Here is a 19,524-nt window from a genome sequence, read left to right as displayed (position 1 = left end):
TTCCCTCAGCCTTACGCAGCTTTTTGGAAACTTCTTCTTGCTTCATAAGGTCAATCTTGGTACCATTTTTTTCAGTACAGCCTGAGGCAGCCGATGACATTCTTAGTTTTTCTGTTTAGGCTACGCATAAATAATGACTTGCAGTTATTTTGATGAGCCAAAATATCCAATACTGCCATTTTTTGTACTTGACATATTTTTTTAGGATGCCGTGACCTTAGAGAAAAACAAAGGATGTCATCGGGTATGGGAACTCTCTGGCTATCCATTCATGTAATTAAAAGCGACAAAATGCAATGCGAAAGTTCATTAAAGCTGCGTAAGAAATTACCTAATTGCGGTTTAGACTTTGTATGATAACTTTTGAACTAACAGCACCAGCTCAAATATAATTGCATATTTGAAATCTACAGAGAAAAACACATCCGTGTGCAAATTTTCATAAGTTTCTACCCATAAATAAAAAAGTTAATTTTAAGACCCTCGTCCCCCCTTAACGAAATTCGCTGCAAGTTTGGTCGGTATTTTACCTACCCATTTGAGGTTAACTACGTCCAAGAAGTGCTCAAATTAACTTTTTTTTTTTTTAGCTCAAAGTGTGTTAACTTCTGCCACAGCCCGCTTGCATGGCCACTGCCATATTTGTTTACAACAGAACGCGTAGCCGGCGTTTCTAGGAACCATAGCCGGCGGACGAGGAGGCAGCCTCGCAGCGGCACCACCAGGGGGCGACACATGGTGACTCAAGTCGCTGCTTTGGCTTCGTCTACGCTAGCCCGCTACCGCTGAACAGCGTGCGTGCGTTTGTTGTTTGTGTGCGGTGGTCGGCATGTTTGCCGATCGCCGCAGGCTCACAAAGTAATATAACTGACTTTAGGAAATAAATTTTTGATTTGTGGCCGATTTTCCGGATGAATATGTTTCATTCTCGCGGCGACGAAATTCCCGCAAAAGCGAATTTTCTGGCTTTCCCCGGCGGTTTCGTTATTGCGGGGTTCGACTGTATACATCTAAACTTAACTTCCCCTTGCAGTTTGCAAACACAATTCACAGGAAATGCCCTATGTGATGATCAGGGTTCTCCCCAGAAATTTATGAGAGGTGGACATTCTGAAAACAGGGGCGACGGGGAGATGTTAAGTTCAAAATTTTGAAATTTTAATCACAAAGATTCAACAACTGTGGTCAAATGCCGCTGGCCAAATACCGCACTTAGCTGGCAATTTTTCCGACTTAAAAACAACTTGTTCAAACTCCTCCATGTGTACAGGCAAAGCTGTGCCACCCACTGCCGCTGGGGTTGCTTTCGCACAGTGGCCATTTTTAGTTCCTCAGGCGCGCATTTAAAACAGGCCAGCCGGAGTGGTGGGGCCTACCGAACTTATTTTAAGCAGTGGGCGGTAGGTAAACCAGAGAGATGGGAGGTGAAGAGGAACAGTGGGTGGCCTTTCCACTGCCGCCCACCATGGGGGAGAACTCTGGTGCTGATCTTTTTCATCGCATGCACTCAGCTCACTCACCGCAATTGCTAACATTAAAGTCTACATAACTGGCTACCGCCTGTAAAACTAAGCAGAAACAAAAAACACGGTGCCCCTCCCAACCTTGCGCTATGGAGCCAACAAAACCTCCTGGAAGCAACAGCAAATTGTAAAGGTCCTGGCAAGCTGTGAACGTAAGGAACTTGACGACTGACCACCAGGAAATCTAAAGCAGCATAACATGGCCATTTTTTGTGCAACTCTAGAGCCTGGTGCACATAGGTTTTGTCGACAACTGTGCTGCATAGTGTCGCAGGAGAGACTATGCTACGTGCAGGCATGACGAGGAAAGTGAGCAGCCTGAAGCAAAAAGCAGGGGTGAGACAGCTGAATCATATTTGGGAGCAGTTTTTGGAGCAGTGAAATCTCAATTTTGGAGCAGAAGAACCTTGATTTGGAGCAGAAGAACGACATTCATTATGTCACCTTGGGAGCCTAAAAGATCAAAATTTTGGCACCTAATGGGGAAAAAGTGTAGTTTTTAATCGGTTTTGAACGTACATAACACTGAAAAAGCCTTTCAATAAAGTTTTTTTCTCCCAGAGCATCACAAGGTACGAACTGCACTACCTTTTTACAATCCATTTTTAAAATTCTTCGGTTCTATGCATAGATAGCGTGGGGTGCCGTTGAAAATATCGAACTGAAAAACTAAGCAATCGTTAGGCATTTTCATTATCGTGTGAATGCCGAAATTGTTATTTTTGTAATCCCAGACTCGTCTTTACGCACAAGCGTACGGCCACGGCAAAAGTTGCGCAAAGCGAGGTGGCAGTAGTCGTCGCACCACACCAGCCCTCCTATTTCAATCCCCAAGGTGCACGTTCACTAAGATCGTAATTTGAGTAACGTTGGTATGTTTAGCCACCTTTCTTTTGGCATTAAATTTCACTTCAGATAAATGAACCATTATTGCTAGTGTGCAATAATAGCCCGTCCCGCTATCAGTCACTGCTTGAACATTTTGCGGCGATGTAGCCTGCGCCGCCACATCTGCAGTGTCAATCGTCCCATTCCCGCCTCTCGCAAGCTCACTGTGAAAGGCAGCAATGACTCGGCGTTTTATTATAACACCGCAATGAGTCCGAAATTTCCCTTCAAGCACGCACCAGATGCACACCCAAGGCCAAAACACGGCGAATTCATGGACGCCATGTTGTTTTTGATGAACTTCCGTCTTTCGAGACCCGCAACTTCCCGCAACAGATCAAATGACTAAATGTAAACCCAGCCACCCCCTAACTAAAACCGAGGTAGAAATCAGCGAAGAGCACTCTGCCTGAACCACAAGCAACTGCTTCGCCCGGAAGCCACGTTTTCACATCTTCACCCCAACAAAATGGCGGCGCCCAGTAATGTCGTTACAGAGATACGGCGCTCCAAAAATTGCTGTTTTTTCATCAACTTGCACAAGTAGTTTGACGCCACAGTACACATAAGTATTTTTTCTACAGTACTTTGCAATGGTGTTCGATGGGAAAACTTTAAAGACGCACAGAATATAACATGTGCAACCGGACATTGTGACTTTTGAAAAAACTATCTTGAGGACAATTTTATGCAGGTTTTTTATTGAATGATCAATCAATTAAACCTATACAAACAGCATCATCTTGGGGTGCTCGAAAATTATGCCGTCAGAAGCATTTTTCCCCACTGAAATTGACGGGAGCAACTGTTTTGGAGCAGTTTGGCGCAATTTTTGCAATTTTCAAGCTTTTGGAGCAGCCTGGCGCAGAAAAACAAATTTGTATCAAATCTGCGCAATATGCGCAGCTGTCTCACCACTGAAAAAGGGACCAGTGCTAGAGCGAAGATGTTTTCAGCACTTCACTGGATGGAAAGTGCAATGCCCAGTTGAGGAAAGCCAACAGGTGGCAAAACGACCCCTTGCCCCCCCTCCTCCACCAAATCCAGATGGTGCAAGAGAGGTACCAACCAGGGGAACCGAACAGACGTTCCTGGGCAGACCGTGAGAAGCGGGGGGGCTTGCTGCCCCTATCCACCTGCGGTGGCTCGGGCAGCACCCTGGCCAGCTTGTTGTTGCCGGGGCTCCGCGCTGCCGAGTACATGTCTGCAAGGGCCATGGGGGACAACAGGCATGCCGGTCACACAGAGCCACAATGTAACGCTGCGGTGCTAGCCTTCTCAGCAGGAGGCAGGAAAGTCTGTGCTACCATCATCGGCCTAGAAAACTCGGGCAGGACAGTTGGTGTCACCACTCTGACACAGCAGACTCCAGTCAAGACAAACTCGTTTAGGACGAACAACACTTTTGCTCCTTCGTAGCATCCACAATGCAAAAAACCTCCGCTTAAGACAAATTTCCGATAATAGGAACAAATTTTCATGGTCCCTTCAAGTTCATCCTAATGGGAGTCTACTGCAATTGCGATAATGTATGCTGGAGTTTCACTGGCACTGCTACTGTCAATAGCAACAGGGATCAGTAGCAGTATCAAACAAAGAACCTGCAATGTTGAATACTTCGGAAATACAGTTAAACTTTGTTATAATATGATGGCCTATTATGAAAAAATTAATATTACGAACAAACAGTGGATTTTCTTGAAAGCCTCCATAGAAACCTACCATGTATTCGGCATCTGGCTTCAACCAAATAGACCTTGCCTATTGCAGACTATAACGAATAATGCTCGTTTTGAAATTAAATGTTTGAGCCAATTTCATGATGGTGCGCAAAGTGGCAACTGCATTCAGAAGTACAGAACTTCTACCACACGTCCTCCATCCAGCCCAGCCCCCAGTTTCAATGATGACTGCGCTAAAGGCAGCTACGATAAAAGCCTCCATGCCTGGCTCGAGAGCTTTAGTCATTGCAACGAGTGCACCACCTACAATCCCACATAAAGAGGCACAAAAAAGATGAGAGCTCCTGCCAGAGAAGCATTAGGTAGAGCTTTACGAGACTCAGCCACCAAGTCTTTTGCTGCTTTGGTGCACATGACAGCGAAGATGACACGAACTTAAACGCAGCAGCTGAAATTATCAGTTACCTAGGATGATGCAACAATGAGCAATCCCAGGCTCCTTCACAGCACAGTCTGCCCTGAAGGCGAGATGTTTGTGAGTGCAATAAAGTAGGCGCATGCGACGTAAATGAGAAACACCCGTGCTGCATTTGGGGTATGTAACAGCACTCCTAACACATTATATCTGGAGTAAATGTCCACTACAGCTATCATGGAATAACTGTCACAACGAACACATCACGGCACCCTTTAGTTCGCTATAACGAGGTTTAACTAGCACTTGCAATTAAATTAAATTAAAGGCACACTTTTAGAGCTCAAAGTTTAGCACACATCACATTTTTGAATAGAAAGCTGTAATAATACTGTAGAAAGTAATACTGTTATAAAAGCTGTAGAAAGCTGGCAATAACGCAAAGACAGGCAGTTCCGGCGCAAAGACCAGCATGCTGCAGGTTCGCCGATTATTCTCGCCACTGCAGCTGTTCATCTCCACGATGCTGGAGTTAAGACAGCAGAGCTTGGTAGCCTCACCCAAGGGTCGCCGGTTTTCACTTGGGGCCCCAAGGGGCCGGCCAGCAGGGTCCTCGTACACATCCGGATCGGGGCGCCCAAATTGCAGCCGTGGTTCCACTGCACAAGGCACACAAGAGCAGCGGTTCAAAACAAGTGGCAAAAAAAAACCCAATTCTCTTCCCTCCTTTTTATTGTCACTGTTTTCACCAGCTTTCAACATGGCAACAGAGAATCAGGCAGGTCAGTACACTTCTCTTTCTCTTGGTAAGACACCGTAACAGCAGCCTGCTCTCCATGCATAAAGGCCTCGCTTTTTCATTTTGGACTACCCAAGAACTGCTCAATGATCTCGTTCTTTCCGGTTCACTTGCATTGGCCCACAGCTCTCCGTAGGAGGAGACTGGGGCCACACAACCCCCGTTCAGTACACACCTACAAACACCTCTTCACATACAGTAAAACAAAAAGCTGGCGGCCAGACTTGTAGAACATCTGACCAGCCTCCTACTGTGCTCGCATCTTGTGTAGGAAGAGACACCCTAAGCCAAGTCAGGCAGGTTACACATGTTGCTCCTCAAGCAGAGCTTAACTTGCATGGTTTGTCTGGTACTACTGCACACTAGAACGCAGAGTACAAGGCTCACAGATGCAGACATTGTGGCATCATGCAACAAACATGTGAGGGTGGCTGGCTGAAATCCCCCCCCCTTGAGGCCACTCACTGGTGCTGCTCCGACGAGTGCCGTACTCCTCCTCCGGAGCTGCACAGAGCCTCGCTTCACTGGCTGCCTGGGACATGCTGCTGCAGCTGTTGGGCCCAGCCTGGGAGGAACAAGATGGGGACCCTCATCACATCCCCTCCCGGCAGGTTGTCCCCAGCAAGTGTGCAAGGAAAGGGTGCTGGGACAAAGCTACGGACTCTCATTACACAGAGGCCGTTTAAAAAAGAAATGAAGGTAATTAAACAAGAAAGATAGGCCCCATACTACGTAAGGTTCTGTAAGTGCTAACGATAGAAAAGCCTCAAATAATGAAACCTTCAACATGTGTAGTTGACTTTGCTCCTCCCTAGTATGAAGGGCAGTACGAGGACCTCACTAATCAAGCACGAATGTGCATGCATGGGAAAACATCTCAACTTCTCTTACAAGCAGCCCAGCAATGCTTCCAGCATTAAACAAGGTTTTATCAGACCCTTCGAAATGAATTCACAGATGCTTCAGAGGTCTGCGGGCCACCACGTCAGCACTGCTGCTCTAGTGGGACACCCTTCTCTTTTTGGGGGCACTGCCCGGTGGCCTCCTTACGGGTGGTGGCCGGGGCATGGGGGGCAGGTAGGGTGGGGGCGGCTGCTGTGCCAGGGCATCCTCCTGGGTGGCCACGCTGGGGTCACTCGAGGCCCGCACCAGGCGCCGCGCCCCGTCCGAGGCCAGCTCCAGGTCGCTCTCGGGCGAGGAGGCGTAGCTGAAGCGCGAGGTCACCGGGAACAGGAAGTCGTCCCCGATGGCTTCGGGGGGCTTTCGCTCCGAGCACCAGATGGCCAGCTGCTGCTGCTTGTCCAGGGTCTCGCGCAGCTTCTTGTACCACATGTCGGCCCCCGTCAGGGCCACCGTCGAGGTGAACAGGTGCGACCAGAGCCGCTCCAGCTTCAGGGCCCGCTCGTACAGCTTGCGCGCGCTCTGCCGCTGGGGCAGCCGCGACCGCAGCTCCTTCACCGCCTGCTTGCTGTCCGCCCGCAGGAACACCACGATCGGGTAGAACTGCGCGTAGTTCAGCCGGTCCACGGCCCCCGGGCTCACGTCCAGCAGCGCGTGCTTGCCCTGCTCCACCAGCTCCCGGATGGCGCTCAGACGCACCGCACCCCCCTTGGCCGCCTCCTCGACAGGAACGCCACCGCCACCTGGCTCTGCATAGCACAAGTGGGGCGCTGAGTCAATCACCTCCCTGGCAGCATTTGGTTGCACCAGGAAATGTAGGGGCCACCGCTCATTAGACATCATCAAACACCTTTTTGAGTGCCACGTGCACAGTTCTGCAGTGAGGGCGTATAAAATGAAGTACACACGCACACACACATTATAGGGGGAAAAAAAAACGTACTGTTTTAAGGCCCCCACCTGAAAGTAGCATGTTTACTCAACTCTTAGCCGATACTTACAACAATACTGGTTGGAACAATATATCGGATCTAACAATGACCAGTCACAGCGCAATCAACTATGTGGTATTTTGTATGCCAAAAGAAACCCCATATTATAATAATTGTCATTTTCCTCATTGTCAGTTATAAGAATTGTGTTCTGGTTGTATCCGTCAACTTAAATTCCCCTCTTTGGAAGACTTCTAAGAGATCATGGGCACATTATGTGCATGTGTCACACGGTTGTAAAGGGACACTGAAATGAATTTGTCAAGCTTCTGTTTTTGCTTGCATTGTGCAGACTGCCTCAAATAAACACACTTTTCATTGTTTACCCGTTACCCGCATGATAAGGCAGTACTTATTTTATAAAGCCTGGAAGAAGAAAAACTACCATGCGCGGTCTGTGGCAGCCGCACCAACTAAAGCAGTGACGTCTATACCAGGTGCTACTGTGATTGGACGATGTCCAAGATTAGAATTCAAACCAGTTTCGGTTTCAGTTCTATGGAACCACATGCTTGGCATCCGGCGTTATCGCTGACTGGGCATTCTCGATATCTCAGTAACCAGCATACCACGCTTTGGCTCCGCACCAACTAAAGCAGTGACGTCTATACGAGGTGCTACTGCGATTGGACGATGTCCAAGATGAGAATTCAAACCAGTTTCGGTTTCAGTTCTATGGAACCACATGCTTGGCATCCGGCGTTATCGCTGGCTGGGCATTCTCGATATCTCAGTAACCAGCATACCACGCTTTGGCTCCGCACCAACTAAAGCAGTGACGTCTATACGAGGTGCTACTGCGATTGGACGATGTCCAAGATGAGAATTCAAACCAGTGTCGGTTTCAGTTCTATGGAACCACATGCTTGGCATCCGGCGTTATCGCTGACTGGGCATTCTCGATATCTCGGTAGCCAGCATACCACGCTTTGGCTCCGCACCAACTAAAGCAGTGACGTCTATACGAGGTGCTACTGCGATTGGACGATGTCCAAGATGAGAATTCAAACCAGTGTCGGTTTCAGTTCTATGGAACCACATGCTTGGCATCCGGTGTTATCGCTGACTGGGCATTCTCGATATCTCAGTAACCAGCATACCACGCTTTGGCTCCGCACCAACTAAAGCAGTGACGTCTATACGAGGTGCTACTGCGATTGGACGATGTCCAAATGAGAATTCAAACCAGTGTCGGTTTCAGTTCTATGGAACCACATGCTTGGCATCCGGCGTTATCGCTGGCTGGGCATTCTCGATATCTCAGTAACCAGCATACCACGCTTTGGCTCCACACCAACTAAAGCAGTGACGTCTATACGAGGTGCTACTGCGATTGGACGATGTCCAAGATGAGAATTCAAACCAGTGTCGGTTTCAGTTCTATGGAACCACATGCTTGGCATCCGGCGTTATCGCTGGCTGGGCATTCTCGATATCTCAGTAACCAGCATACCACGCTTTGGCTCCGCACCAACTAAAGCAGTGACGTCTATACGAGGTGCTACTGCGATTGGACGATGTCCAAGATGAGAATTCAAACCAGTGTCGGTTTCAGTTCTATGGAACCACATGCTTCGCATCCGCCGTTATCGCTGGCTGGGCATTCTCGATATCTCAGTAACCAGCATACCACGCTTTGGCTCCGCACCAACTAAAGCAGTGACGTCTATACGAGGTGCTACTGCGATTGGAGGATGTCCAAGATGAGAATTCAAACCAGTGTCGGTTTCAGTTCTATGGAACCACATGCTTGGCATCCGGCGTTATCGCTGGCTGGGCATTCTCGATATCTCAGTAACCAGCATACCACGCTTTGGCTCCGCACCAACTAAAGCAGTGACGTCTATACGAGGTGCTACTGCGATTGGACGATGTCCAAGATGAGAATTCAAACCAGTGTCGGTTTCAGTTCTATGGAACCACATGCTTGGCATCCGGCGTTATCGCTGGCTGGGCATTCTCGATATCTCAGTAACCAGCATACCACGCTTTGGCTCCGCACCAACTAAAGCAGTGACGTCTATACGAGGTGCTACTGCGATTGGACGATGTCCAAGATGAGAATTCAAACCAGTGTCGGTTTCAGTTCTATGGAACCACATGCTTGGCATCCGGTGTTATCGCTGGCTGGGCATTCTCGATATCTCAGTAACCAGCATACCACGCTTTGGCTCCGCACCAACTAAAGCAGTGACGTCTATATGAGGTGCTACTGAGATTGGACGATGTCCAAGATGAGAATTCAAACCAGTTTCAGTTCTATGGAACCACATGCTTGGCATCCGGTGTTATCGCTGGCTGGGCATTCTCGATATCTCAGTAACCAGCATACCACGCTTTGGCTCCGCACCAACTAAAGCAGTGACGTCTATACGAGGTGCTACTGCGATTGGACGATGTCCAAGATGAGAATTCAAACCAGTTTCAGTTCTATGGAACCACATGCTTGGCATCCGGCGTTATCGCTGGCTGGGCATTCTCGATATCTCAGTAACCAGCATACCACGCTTTGGCTCCGCACCAACTAAAGCAGTGACGTCTATACGAGGTGCTACTGCGATTGGACGATGTCCAAGATGAGAATTCAAACCAGTGTCGGTTTCAGTTCTATGGAACCACATGCTTGGCATCCGGTGTTATCGCTGGCTGGGCATTCTCGATATCTCAGTAACCAGCATACCACGCTTTGGCTCCGCACCAACTAAAGCAGTGACGTCTATATGAGGTGCTACTGAGATTGGACGATGTCCAAGATGAGAATTCAAACCAGTTTCAGTTCTATGGAACCACATGCTTGGCATCCGGTGTTATCGCTGGCTGGGCATTCTCGATATCTCAGTAACCAGCATACCACGCTTTGGCTCCGCACCAACTAAAGCAGTGACGTCTATACGAGGTGCTACTGCGATTGGACGATGTCCAAGATGAGAATTCAAACCAGTTTCAGTTCTATGGAACCACATGCTTGGCATCCGGTGTTATCGCTGGCTGGGCATTCTCGATATCTCAGTAACCAGCATACCACGCTTTGGCTCCGCACCAACTAAAGCAGTGACGTCTATACGAGGTGCTACTGCGATTGGACGATGTCCAAGATGAGAATTCAAACCAGTTTCGGTTTCAGTTCTATGGAACCACATGCTTGGCATCCGGCGTTATCGCTGGCTGGGCATTCTCGATATCTCAGTAACCAGCATACCACGCTTTGGCTCCGCACCAACTAAAGCAGTGACGTCTATACGAGGTGCTACTGCGATTGGACGATGTCCAAGATGAGAATTCAAACCAGTGTCGGTTTCAGTTCTATGGAACCACATGCTTGGCATCCGGCGTTATCGCTGGCTGGGCATTCTCGATATCTCAGTAACCAGCATACCACGCTTTGGCTCCGCACCAACTAAAGCAGTGACGTCTATACGAGGTGCTACTGCGATTGGACGATGTCCAAGATGAGAATTCAAACCAGTTTCGGTTTCAGTTCTATGAAACCACATGCTTGGCATCCGGCGTTATCGCTGGCTGGGCATTCTCGATATCTCAGTAACCAGCATACCACGCTTTGGCTGTAAAATCCCTCAGATAAGCTTGCCAGCAAGGCTTGGCATCGCGACGATCACAAGTTGAGGCATATGCAGTGGATGAATGCCCTCTGTGTCACTGGAAACGCTCAAATGCGATGTGCTTTCCCCCCACCTTTGGAGCTTGACTGGCTCGTGCCTGTATCATAAGAGGCGCGTTCACACCAGACCAAGGGTCGCCGCAAGCAGTCGGTGCTTATGGCAACACCACGCCAACGAGAACTTGCCAGCACGTCAGTGTCAGCCCTCATTCACACAGCCGTCAGTCACGGCACCGTCACGCCAAGAAACCGCGACGGAGACGTCACGCTAACGTGACGGAAACGTAGAGCTGGGTTCCCGTCACCGTCGCGCCGTTTTCGGCGAGAAATCGGCCGAAAAACGGCGCCCATGACGGAAGACGGCGACGTGACCGTGACGTGACGAAGTGAAAAACGGCTGAGGGAATGAGGGCTTAGTCTGCACATGTTGTGCGAACTACCTTATGGAACAATGGACGTTACAGCGCAAAAATGGTGAATTCAGTATAGAAAACATTGCCCTAAAACAAATAAATCAATTTCAGGGGAGAAACAAAAAAAAGGGCTGGACCGAACTTGCGAATTGCAAAACAGCGGACCTAATGCTTCAGAACACTCGGCCATAAGCCAGCGCTGGCAGCTATGGAAATATAAAGTATATATTGTATAGCCTGTTTACCTTTTATTTAGTTTTAGCATTACAAGCAGCTTCAATAACTATTTCTTGCGTAACACTCGTGCAGTAAGCGTCCCCCAAATTCCCACAAATATCTCATCTCTAGTGACTACATTCCTAAGGCAGAAATGCGATCGCAAATGTGTGGTCGTGCTGCTGGCCGCTGTGCTAGTACACCCAGCACAAAAAGTTCGTCCCGCACCTTGGTTTTACGCCGTAAATAAAAGTTTAGGTTGATTTCAATTCCTTAGTACCTATATTAACTTCGCTGACTCTTCTCGTGCCTTTAATTGGCCTTAGATTTTTCTACTAGCATACCAGCCAGCAAAGCATCGCATGTGCGCTTGTGTGGAGCTACTTGGACTTGGAGCTTGACACAGTCTATAAACTAATAAACTGAAGGCACATTCTCCCAGGCACAAACGTGTCGTGGCTTAGTTTCAATTGAGCGAACAAATTGCGACAACCCGCCGGCAGCCGGCCAAATAAATCCCGGGCCAACCGCTTCTGTCAGAGGGTCGGCAAGCCGTGCAGTAGCTCAGTCAAGCCAAGCCATTTTGTTTTAACGTCATACGAAACATCATAGGAAATAGGCAAGAAGAATGCAGAGAGAAGGACAGCATTTTCAAAATGATTTTTCCACTGAATAAAATCACGTAAACGCAGCGAGAATGGTCGAAACATGGCCTAGTGAGTCCAGACTACAATTTGCGCTAGCAATCCTGCAATGCTTACAAATCACTTCAGTGTCCCTTTGAATATCAAAGGAGTCACACGGCAGTGTGACTCCTTTGATGTTGAAATCCCGCACCTAAATCTTTCTCGCATCTAAATCAAAGTCCCACATGTAAATCTTTCCAGCCCTCACACAAGGTTAATGACTGCTGCCTTCTACATTGCTACACTAGCCGTGAAGGAATGTGCCTCGCAACCACCTGTGAAAAGATCTATTTCACTGATAGTAGTTGGACAATCAATTTAGGATCAAACCACCCAGACACTTAAACCTGTTGACTGTGTGCAAGACACCAACCGATATCCTCCCACAGTGTTGTCCATCTGTTACTGTTGCCCAAGGAAATCCAGCCTTGAATGTACACAGCAGCTTTTAAAGAGCTAGAACTGCGGAGTGGAACAGCGCTCAAGCCACACCCTTCCCTTGGTGGCATCCGCTCTCTTCAAATTGCCAGCCCAGAATTTTCGACGCATGGTGGCAATTTTCTACGCAGAGCAGAACCTGGGTGTCTGGCTTGCTTCTGAAAACGCTTATACATAATGAAACACCAGCACGTCGATGACATCTCGGCCAACCCAGAAAGGTGCAAGTTGCATGGTCTTCATATGGCCCACACTTGGCCAGCCTACGTAAGCCTTGGCACTCAATTTACTTGACTGTCGCAGCAGCCCGAACAGCACACAGTGAAGCCAGCAGGGTAGGCAGGCACACAACACTCACGTGGGCAGGAGTACTTGTCTGGGTAGTCCCTCAACAGCCTCTCACGTGCCACGTCTGCCAGAGGCCCAAAGAGCACCACAGGCCGCACAAAGCCCGCTGCAAGAGAGCGAAGGGAGATGCCACATTCACCACCCTCGTGCCCCGGAAACCAGCTACCATATTTATTCGATTATAAGGCGAGGGTGCAGTTTGAAGAGAGAGAGAGAGAGAGAGAGAGAGAACAGACTCTCTCTCTCTTTCTTTCTGCCCGTGTCTGCCTGTGTGTGTGTGTATATATTATACTGAGCTTCAAATATAACGTGGGGTATGACACTTTGATACTACGAATTTTGGGGAAAAAAAAACCTCGCCTTGTATTCTAATAAATGCGATACTCCCAAAGTCAGCCACAAGGCATGCACACGAGTGCAGCGGCCACAGAAAACACGGTGAAGCTGATCGTAGTTCCAAATTTGTGCACTCGTATGCTCAACTTGTCCTTTCTAACAAAGCACTTGGTACACTCAATTTGTTTGAAAACTATGGGGCAAGCTTTTATTTTCACTTCGCACTGAAAATTTTATGAAGTGTTTAGCATGCAATTATGGCAATTTTCTGTTCGTTGAGACTGAACATTACCTCACAATATCTTGCAATTCTGTTTATGTCAACCAAGTCAGAGTGCACAGCAGCTATACGCTGGAGTTTTTGCAGTTCAGTAACAGTGCTATGGACTTTGACTAGAACAAGGATGTAAACGCATTTGTACAGGACGGTATGCAATTAATCTGCACGCCCCAAGAATTTTCGAGAACATCACGCTGCACTTCAGAGAAAGCACAGCTGACAGCAGTGTACTTACGGTGCTTGAGTGCCACACGTTCATAGGCTGGAAACTTGGACAGGCCTTCTGCAAAAAAGTGCATGGAACAAAGATTTTGGTGCTGTCCTACTCATTGAGAGTTTGCTGGTTCTATCCAGCTCAAAACTGCTCCCGTCACTAAACTGTTACGCCAACTGATACTCCAGCACAAGTGGGCTGGACTTATTTTGTCTCTTCCAAGCAAAGCAAATAAACTTCCTTTGTGTGTGTCCTATTAGGAACGATTTGTGTCCTATTAGGAAGAAAGTAGGCTTTGTTTTTGTTTTTTTGCCTTAGAGCTTGAAACACAGCATTTCCGTCCTTGAATAAACAAAAATTTCTAGAAAACCAACATTGTTATTTCTTTTAGTTTAAAGTTGCTATGTGGACACCCTGCACAAAAAACTACCAGCTGCACAAACTGTCAGGCTCTGTGCATGGAAAAAATGACCAAATAATTAGGCAGTTTGAAATATCCAGTCTGAACTCAACTGCAATGCTGCAATAGCACAGGAGAGCTACGCTTGAACCACCAAAGGTGCGCGCCGATAAAAAAAAGAAAAAAAGAAAAAAAGAAGTGGTTCGTTATGGCACACCCGCGTGCAGCATTACTGCTGGAAGCTCCGCAAACGTCAAGAGCAGAAAATAATTATAATTATGAATTTTCCACCAGCCCCGCCACCTCCCAAATGAAGACAGGATGAATGGGCCCTTCTCATCAAAAATCCCTCAAGTGTGGCCAAAGAAGTTAGGTTTATTTCCTCTTACCCCAGAATATTGCAACAGGTGACTCTAATGTCACCACACTCCCCAGCGGGGCAACATTGAGTCCCTAATAATAAAGAAGGGTATTGTGTTGCTCTACTTTCTACTAGTCGGCGATTGTCTTGATCTCCCTGTATCCCACTTGCCACTCATGTGAACAATCAGATGACCTGCCACTGTCTGTTTTGATGAGTGCTACCGTGACGCTACCTTTCATTCCCCTTCTTGCTAACCCGTGGTCCTAACGATGCACCACGGACAAATCGTAGCTACCGAGCCAGGCGCACACACGATTCTGTAATAAAAGCGCACCCCACCTGCATCGTCCCCCCAGGGGCTGCGGGCCCGGGCGGCCCTCCGCCGCCGCCGGAAGAAGGAGGTTCGGCCGCCGCCCCCGGAATCGGCCTGTCGCCTGGCCTGCTGGGCGGCCAGCTCTTCTGCCCGGGCCGCGTTGGGGATGAGCCCACGCTGGATCTCCTGCTGGTTGCGTCCCAGCCGAAAGGCCAGCCAGCTGCCCAGGGCGTGCAGGGTGTCCACCACACGGAAGACCTCCCCTGGGTGCACCGCCAATTCTGTGCGGGCCCCTCCGCCCACCCCTCCGCCCCCTCCGCTGCCACCGCTGGGGGGCTCGTAGCTGAAGTGGGCGCGCACGTGAAACGAGTCCCCAGTCTGGCTGCTGACCACCTCCTCGTACTGCTCGCGTGCTGCTTGCACGAGCAGCTGCACGGGCCCACTCTGCAACTGCATCAGCAGCTGCACCGCCTCCTCTCGGGTCGCCCACCGCACGTCCACCCCGTTCACCTGCAACACCGTTGTGTGGCATGTTAACACCCGGAGCGCTTCTGCGACTCGTGTGCCAATCATCAGTCACCTGCTGCTGCCCATCACATGGTTCTGCCACTCATTTCCCAATAACCACCCTATCTCCCTGGTAAAACCAGGATGCACCAAGACAAGCCAGTGTAAATGCACAAAATAACACTCGTGACGACTGGCGGTAGGCGAGGGACAGGTGTGCATCAGTGCAGACATCACTCTTATATGTATAGAGAGAAGGAAAAAAAAAAAACAGTGCAAAATGCAAACAAGCAGACGGAAAGAAAACAACATGTGCAGTGACTGACAGCTGTAAATTTATTAAAAGGAAACATTCGTTATTACGCAAAACGCAAGTTTTCTGCACACAAGTGGAAACCAAACCAAAAAAACAAAAAAAAGGAAACTAAAACAAGTTAATGATGGTGCACCCATTCCCTCTTGTCCCGATATGATAGTATCACCAGCATGCAGCGGCATGCAGGTGGCTTGCTGACGACTGTTTCCTCAATGAAACGGCGCTGCTCCTTTTCAAGCAGTGACACCCTGCTCCATGCATGAGAGCAGTGAATCAATAAAGGGAGAGAGAGGTGGCCTTGCCTTGAGCAAGCGGTCACCAGGCTGGAGCCCCTGGAGAGAAGCCGGGCTGCCCGGCTGCACAGCCGTAACGAAGACACCCGCCTGGTTGCCACCGGTCAGCCTCAAGCCCACGCTGCTGTTGCCGTCCTTGTGGAAGCACACCATCCGGGGCTCTGCACCCCTGCATTTCGCACCCCCCATGATGGGCCCCATGATGAGCGCCTTCCTGGAGGCTTTCCCTCACCACACTCATAACTACATTTCAGACGCACACCGTTCTCCCAAAGGGTGCATCTTGCGATTAGTGGCAAGTGTCAGCTGTGTGCCGCTAATATATCAGTAGTCTCTCCTCTACCTTCTTTCTAGCAGTTAAGCATACTATGCTAAATATGCATAATTGTTTGAAAAAAAGTGATAATGTTTTTACTGCAGCTAAGACCTACGTTCAAGGCGAGATACTGGCGGCAGGCAAGCGATGTTGGAACTAAGGGCGCCCCTTGATGAGTTATTCTCCGTAGAGGAGGCACTGCTGCTTCTGTTCTCCAATCACTTCTATTGTTGCTCTCTATTCTTAGGCATGGCGGAAACTCTGCAACGATGCCACAGATAACAAAGCTAAACTGTCAAACAAATGCAACGTGGTGCTGAATTTTTCCCATGCCATGTCTAAGCACTGCACACCTGCAAATAGCAAATGGCACAAGAAAAAATGCCACCTTGTGTCAAGTGATTTGCAAAACCTGTGGCCTAAAAAGACACTCTCATGCTTAAAAACAAAAACGAGACAGAGGCAAAGCCATTGAGCAGAGTCCCGCTCCTTCAACAAGTGCAGCCTACTTACGCAGAATTTCGTCTCGCCAAAGGGTCTTCGTCTCCGTCTGGGCTGTACTCTGTGAAAAAAAGGGGTCGATTAGCTCAAAACTGCTCCCGGCAAGTTCATCATTCCAAATATTTCCTCCTCATTACAGCTGCAGTACATGCCTTACTTGGCTTCCACCAAGGTCTGCGCTTACTATGTATACTATGTTTGTGAAAGCAGGTTTTCTCCTCTGCCGATTTCCAAGCTCTTCTGCAATTCATGCTCTCATCCCAAGTTCGGAGTTATTTGCGAATGGCAACACTGTAGCCAACTAGTGTGACAAAATTGTAATTCTGACAAACTGCCAACAATGTGAGCCTAAAGGTGCACTTCGTCCACAAATTTCACTGTGATTCATCAGCATGAAACTAAAAATTTTAGACATTTTTAATCTCTGAACATCGTTAACAAATATGTGTGGGGGTGGGGGGTGGTAAAGCTCTTCATCCAATGAAGTATGTTGCTTGTGTAATTGCAGGCAGTGGATAGAAGTAAACACCATGACCCATAATCCTTGATAAACACCAGTGAAAGGATGTGTCAAAGCCGTTGTTCTGTGCACATTGGATACCTGGTTACCACGTGCTTGCAGTTTGCACATGTGACACGTCCACTTTGCAACAGCTCCGAACACTTGTGTTCACAATTCTGCGGCGGAAATGCCGACCATGCCTGCACTTCCTGCTTGGCCACCAATGACCACTTCCGAAGGTTCCCCCCCTCCCCCCCGAAGTTTGTCTTACACTCACAACATCAACCATCACGAAAAGGCTCTGACTTTGACCGAGACAACTAAAGCATTCATTTGTGGCTCTGTGACACCAATTTCAGGAGAAAGCCAGTTTAACATACTGCCTCTTAAATGCATGCATGCTCTTTCTGTGTCAACAGAGTATACTCTCAGGCACAAATTTTGAGGGCCCGCCTCCTTACCAAGAGCAGCTTCCCCTGAGTGACCGGCCCAGTTTTTAAAGACGATAGTCTTTCTTGGGTTACTTAAATGCAGAAATTTCGGTCTGTCTGTCTGTATGTCTGTCTGTCTGACTTGATTCAGCCACCTGGTCAAAGTGAAACAGGAGCTGCGCAATAGTCTTATGTACCAACAGCCAACTCTAAACGCCTACGTCTGGTGTCAGTGTTCATACTTGTCAACACTGTTGAACAAGAACAAGACATTACACAAACATAAGGCAGAAAATCAATACATAAGTGATATTTGCAGTGTTCCTTCATTGAAAAATTCATGGATGCTTGGTTTTTGCGATAGCAAATGAAATACTACACCAACTGCACAAAACAGTCGCCTGCTGTTGCTTGCGCTACTATAGCTCCTGGCAGCATATCAAACAGCAAATGCAACGAAAGTTTACACTAGATAGGCGCCACGTTCCGCTTGGCACGCTCGTGGAGTAGGGCAATGTGGTTCTATAAACGTAGTAGTAGGGTGCCTCGATTCACGTGCGTCTCTGCCGTACGGCAGCACTGGCATTGAGGCACCCTGCTTGGAGCAGTGGAATGCGGTAAATTTAAATTGACTTGAGCAAACCTCTAGCGTGTTATTTTGGGAGGAACGAGACGGGAGAGGAACAGCATGAGAGGTGAGCGGGAAAAAGAAGGACGGCATTTACTTGGCGCCAGTCGACTATCGTCTTTCGTCGGCATTTGCAATGAAAGGAGCAGATACGTGGCCATTTTTTGGAGAAGGAGCTCCTCATGGGGAGGAACCAGTGTGCGAGCATACTTGTCCTGGGGACTCACCAGGCCGTGGCAGTGGTGGTCGCGGCGGGGGTGCCTCAGGCTGCTCCAGCTGGCAGGCATCCAGCAAGGGGCCCCGGTTACGGCCGACCCTGCATCACGCACAACAGTGTCAGCCACACTCCAGCAAATGGCAAATGGGACACCCCTATTGCTACACTTCGTAGTCTGAAGGCTTGCTGCGAGGAATTTTCGGCCCATCAGTTGGCTCACATATCATCCCAAGAGTGTTCAAGTGTACACTAATGCCCTTGGGGTGTTTTGTGACCGCGAGTATCCACAGTGTTGACGGATATTGGGTCACATTAGCAGTCAAATGTAATAAAACTTGTTCAGGATGCCTGTTCTGCCCCATGAGATACAGAAATTTTCCAGAACCATACAGCTTCTGTAGAATCCTATGCATTGATAGTAGACAAAACTACCAAACATTTACAACTCCACTGTGAACTATCTGACTGCTGAGCAAAAACTCTGCATGGTTAGAGCGCTGAGCAAAAACTCTGCATGGTTAGAGAGTCACCTTTGCAGCCAAGCTTGATGCAGTTTTTTTTCCAAGAAAAGTGCATTAGAACGCAAGTTGCAGAGCTTACGTTATAAAGTTGGCTTTCCCACGAACCACATACGTCCCATGCTCCCAACAGAGTTGGAAATGAAATCTTTAAAGGACCTGTTTAATTCCTTGCTGGGAGGAAAAAAAAGGAAGAAGAAGGCTCTGCAAAGCTTGAGGAGGAAGGAGCAGGGCGGCCCCACCTGGCCAGGTTGTTCTTGTCGTCTTGGGCACGGGTGGGCGGCTGCACATACAGGTTCTGGCTGGCAGTGCGTTCCTCGACAGCCGGCCAGGCGGGCTCCGGAGGGCTCTTGCTGCCGTGGTGCGAGGCCTCCTCCCGCTGCAGCACCAACTGCAGCCGCTCCTTGCTCGCTTCCAGCAGCTTGCGTGCCTCCTTCAGGCTCAGGCCCTCTGTGCTGCTGCTGTTGAT

At 48.7% G+C, this 19,524-nt stretch overlaps 1 protein-coding gene across 2 annotated transcripts in view; it reads right to left on the bottom strand.

Moving 5' to 3' along the window:
* Window positions 1-19,524, bottom strand: part of Pyd (zonula occludens-like protein polychaetoid) — a 47,622-nt gene that overhangs the window by 11,791 nt on the left and 16,307 nt on the right. For both annotated transcript variants that reach the window (XM_077706249.1, XM_077706248.1), the window contains exons 7-17: window positions 19,298-19,524; window positions 18,548-18,636; window positions 16,772-16,820; window positions 15,952-16,111; window positions 14,853-15,336; window positions 13,771-13,818; window positions 12,930-13,025; window positions 6,358-6,956; window positions 5,773-5,872; window positions 5,069-5,167; window positions 3,481-3,615 (exon numbers count right to left, since the gene is read on the bottom strand). In XM_077706249.1, the coding sequence (XP_077562375.1) occupies window positions 3,481-3,615; window positions 5,069-5,167; window positions 5,773-5,872; window positions 6,358-6,956; window positions 12,930-13,025; window positions 13,771-13,818; window positions 14,853-15,336; window positions 15,952-16,111; window positions 16,772-16,820; window positions 18,548-18,636; window positions 19,298-19,524 (2,086 nt within the window). The remainder of the gene's footprint in view (window positions 1-3,480; window positions 3,616-5,068; window positions 5,168-5,772; window positions 5,873-6,357; window positions 6,957-12,929; window positions 13,026-13,770; window positions 13,819-14,852; window positions 15,337-15,951; window positions 16,112-16,771; window positions 16,821-18,547; window positions 18,637-19,297) is intronic.

Source organism: Haemaphysalis longicornis, unplaced genomic scaffold, assembly GCF_048455015.1.
Source record: "Haemaphysalis longicornis isolate Haplotype H1 unplaced genomic scaffold, Haemaphysalis longicornis Haplotype H1 scaffold_4, whole genome shotgun sequence".
Lineage (NCBI taxonomy): Eukaryota > Metazoa > Arthropoda > Arachnida > Ixodida > Ixodidae > Haemaphysalis > Haemaphysalis longicornis.
Note: the sequence above shows the minus strand (reverse complement) of the source record. Positions and strands in the feature narration are given on the sequence as shown.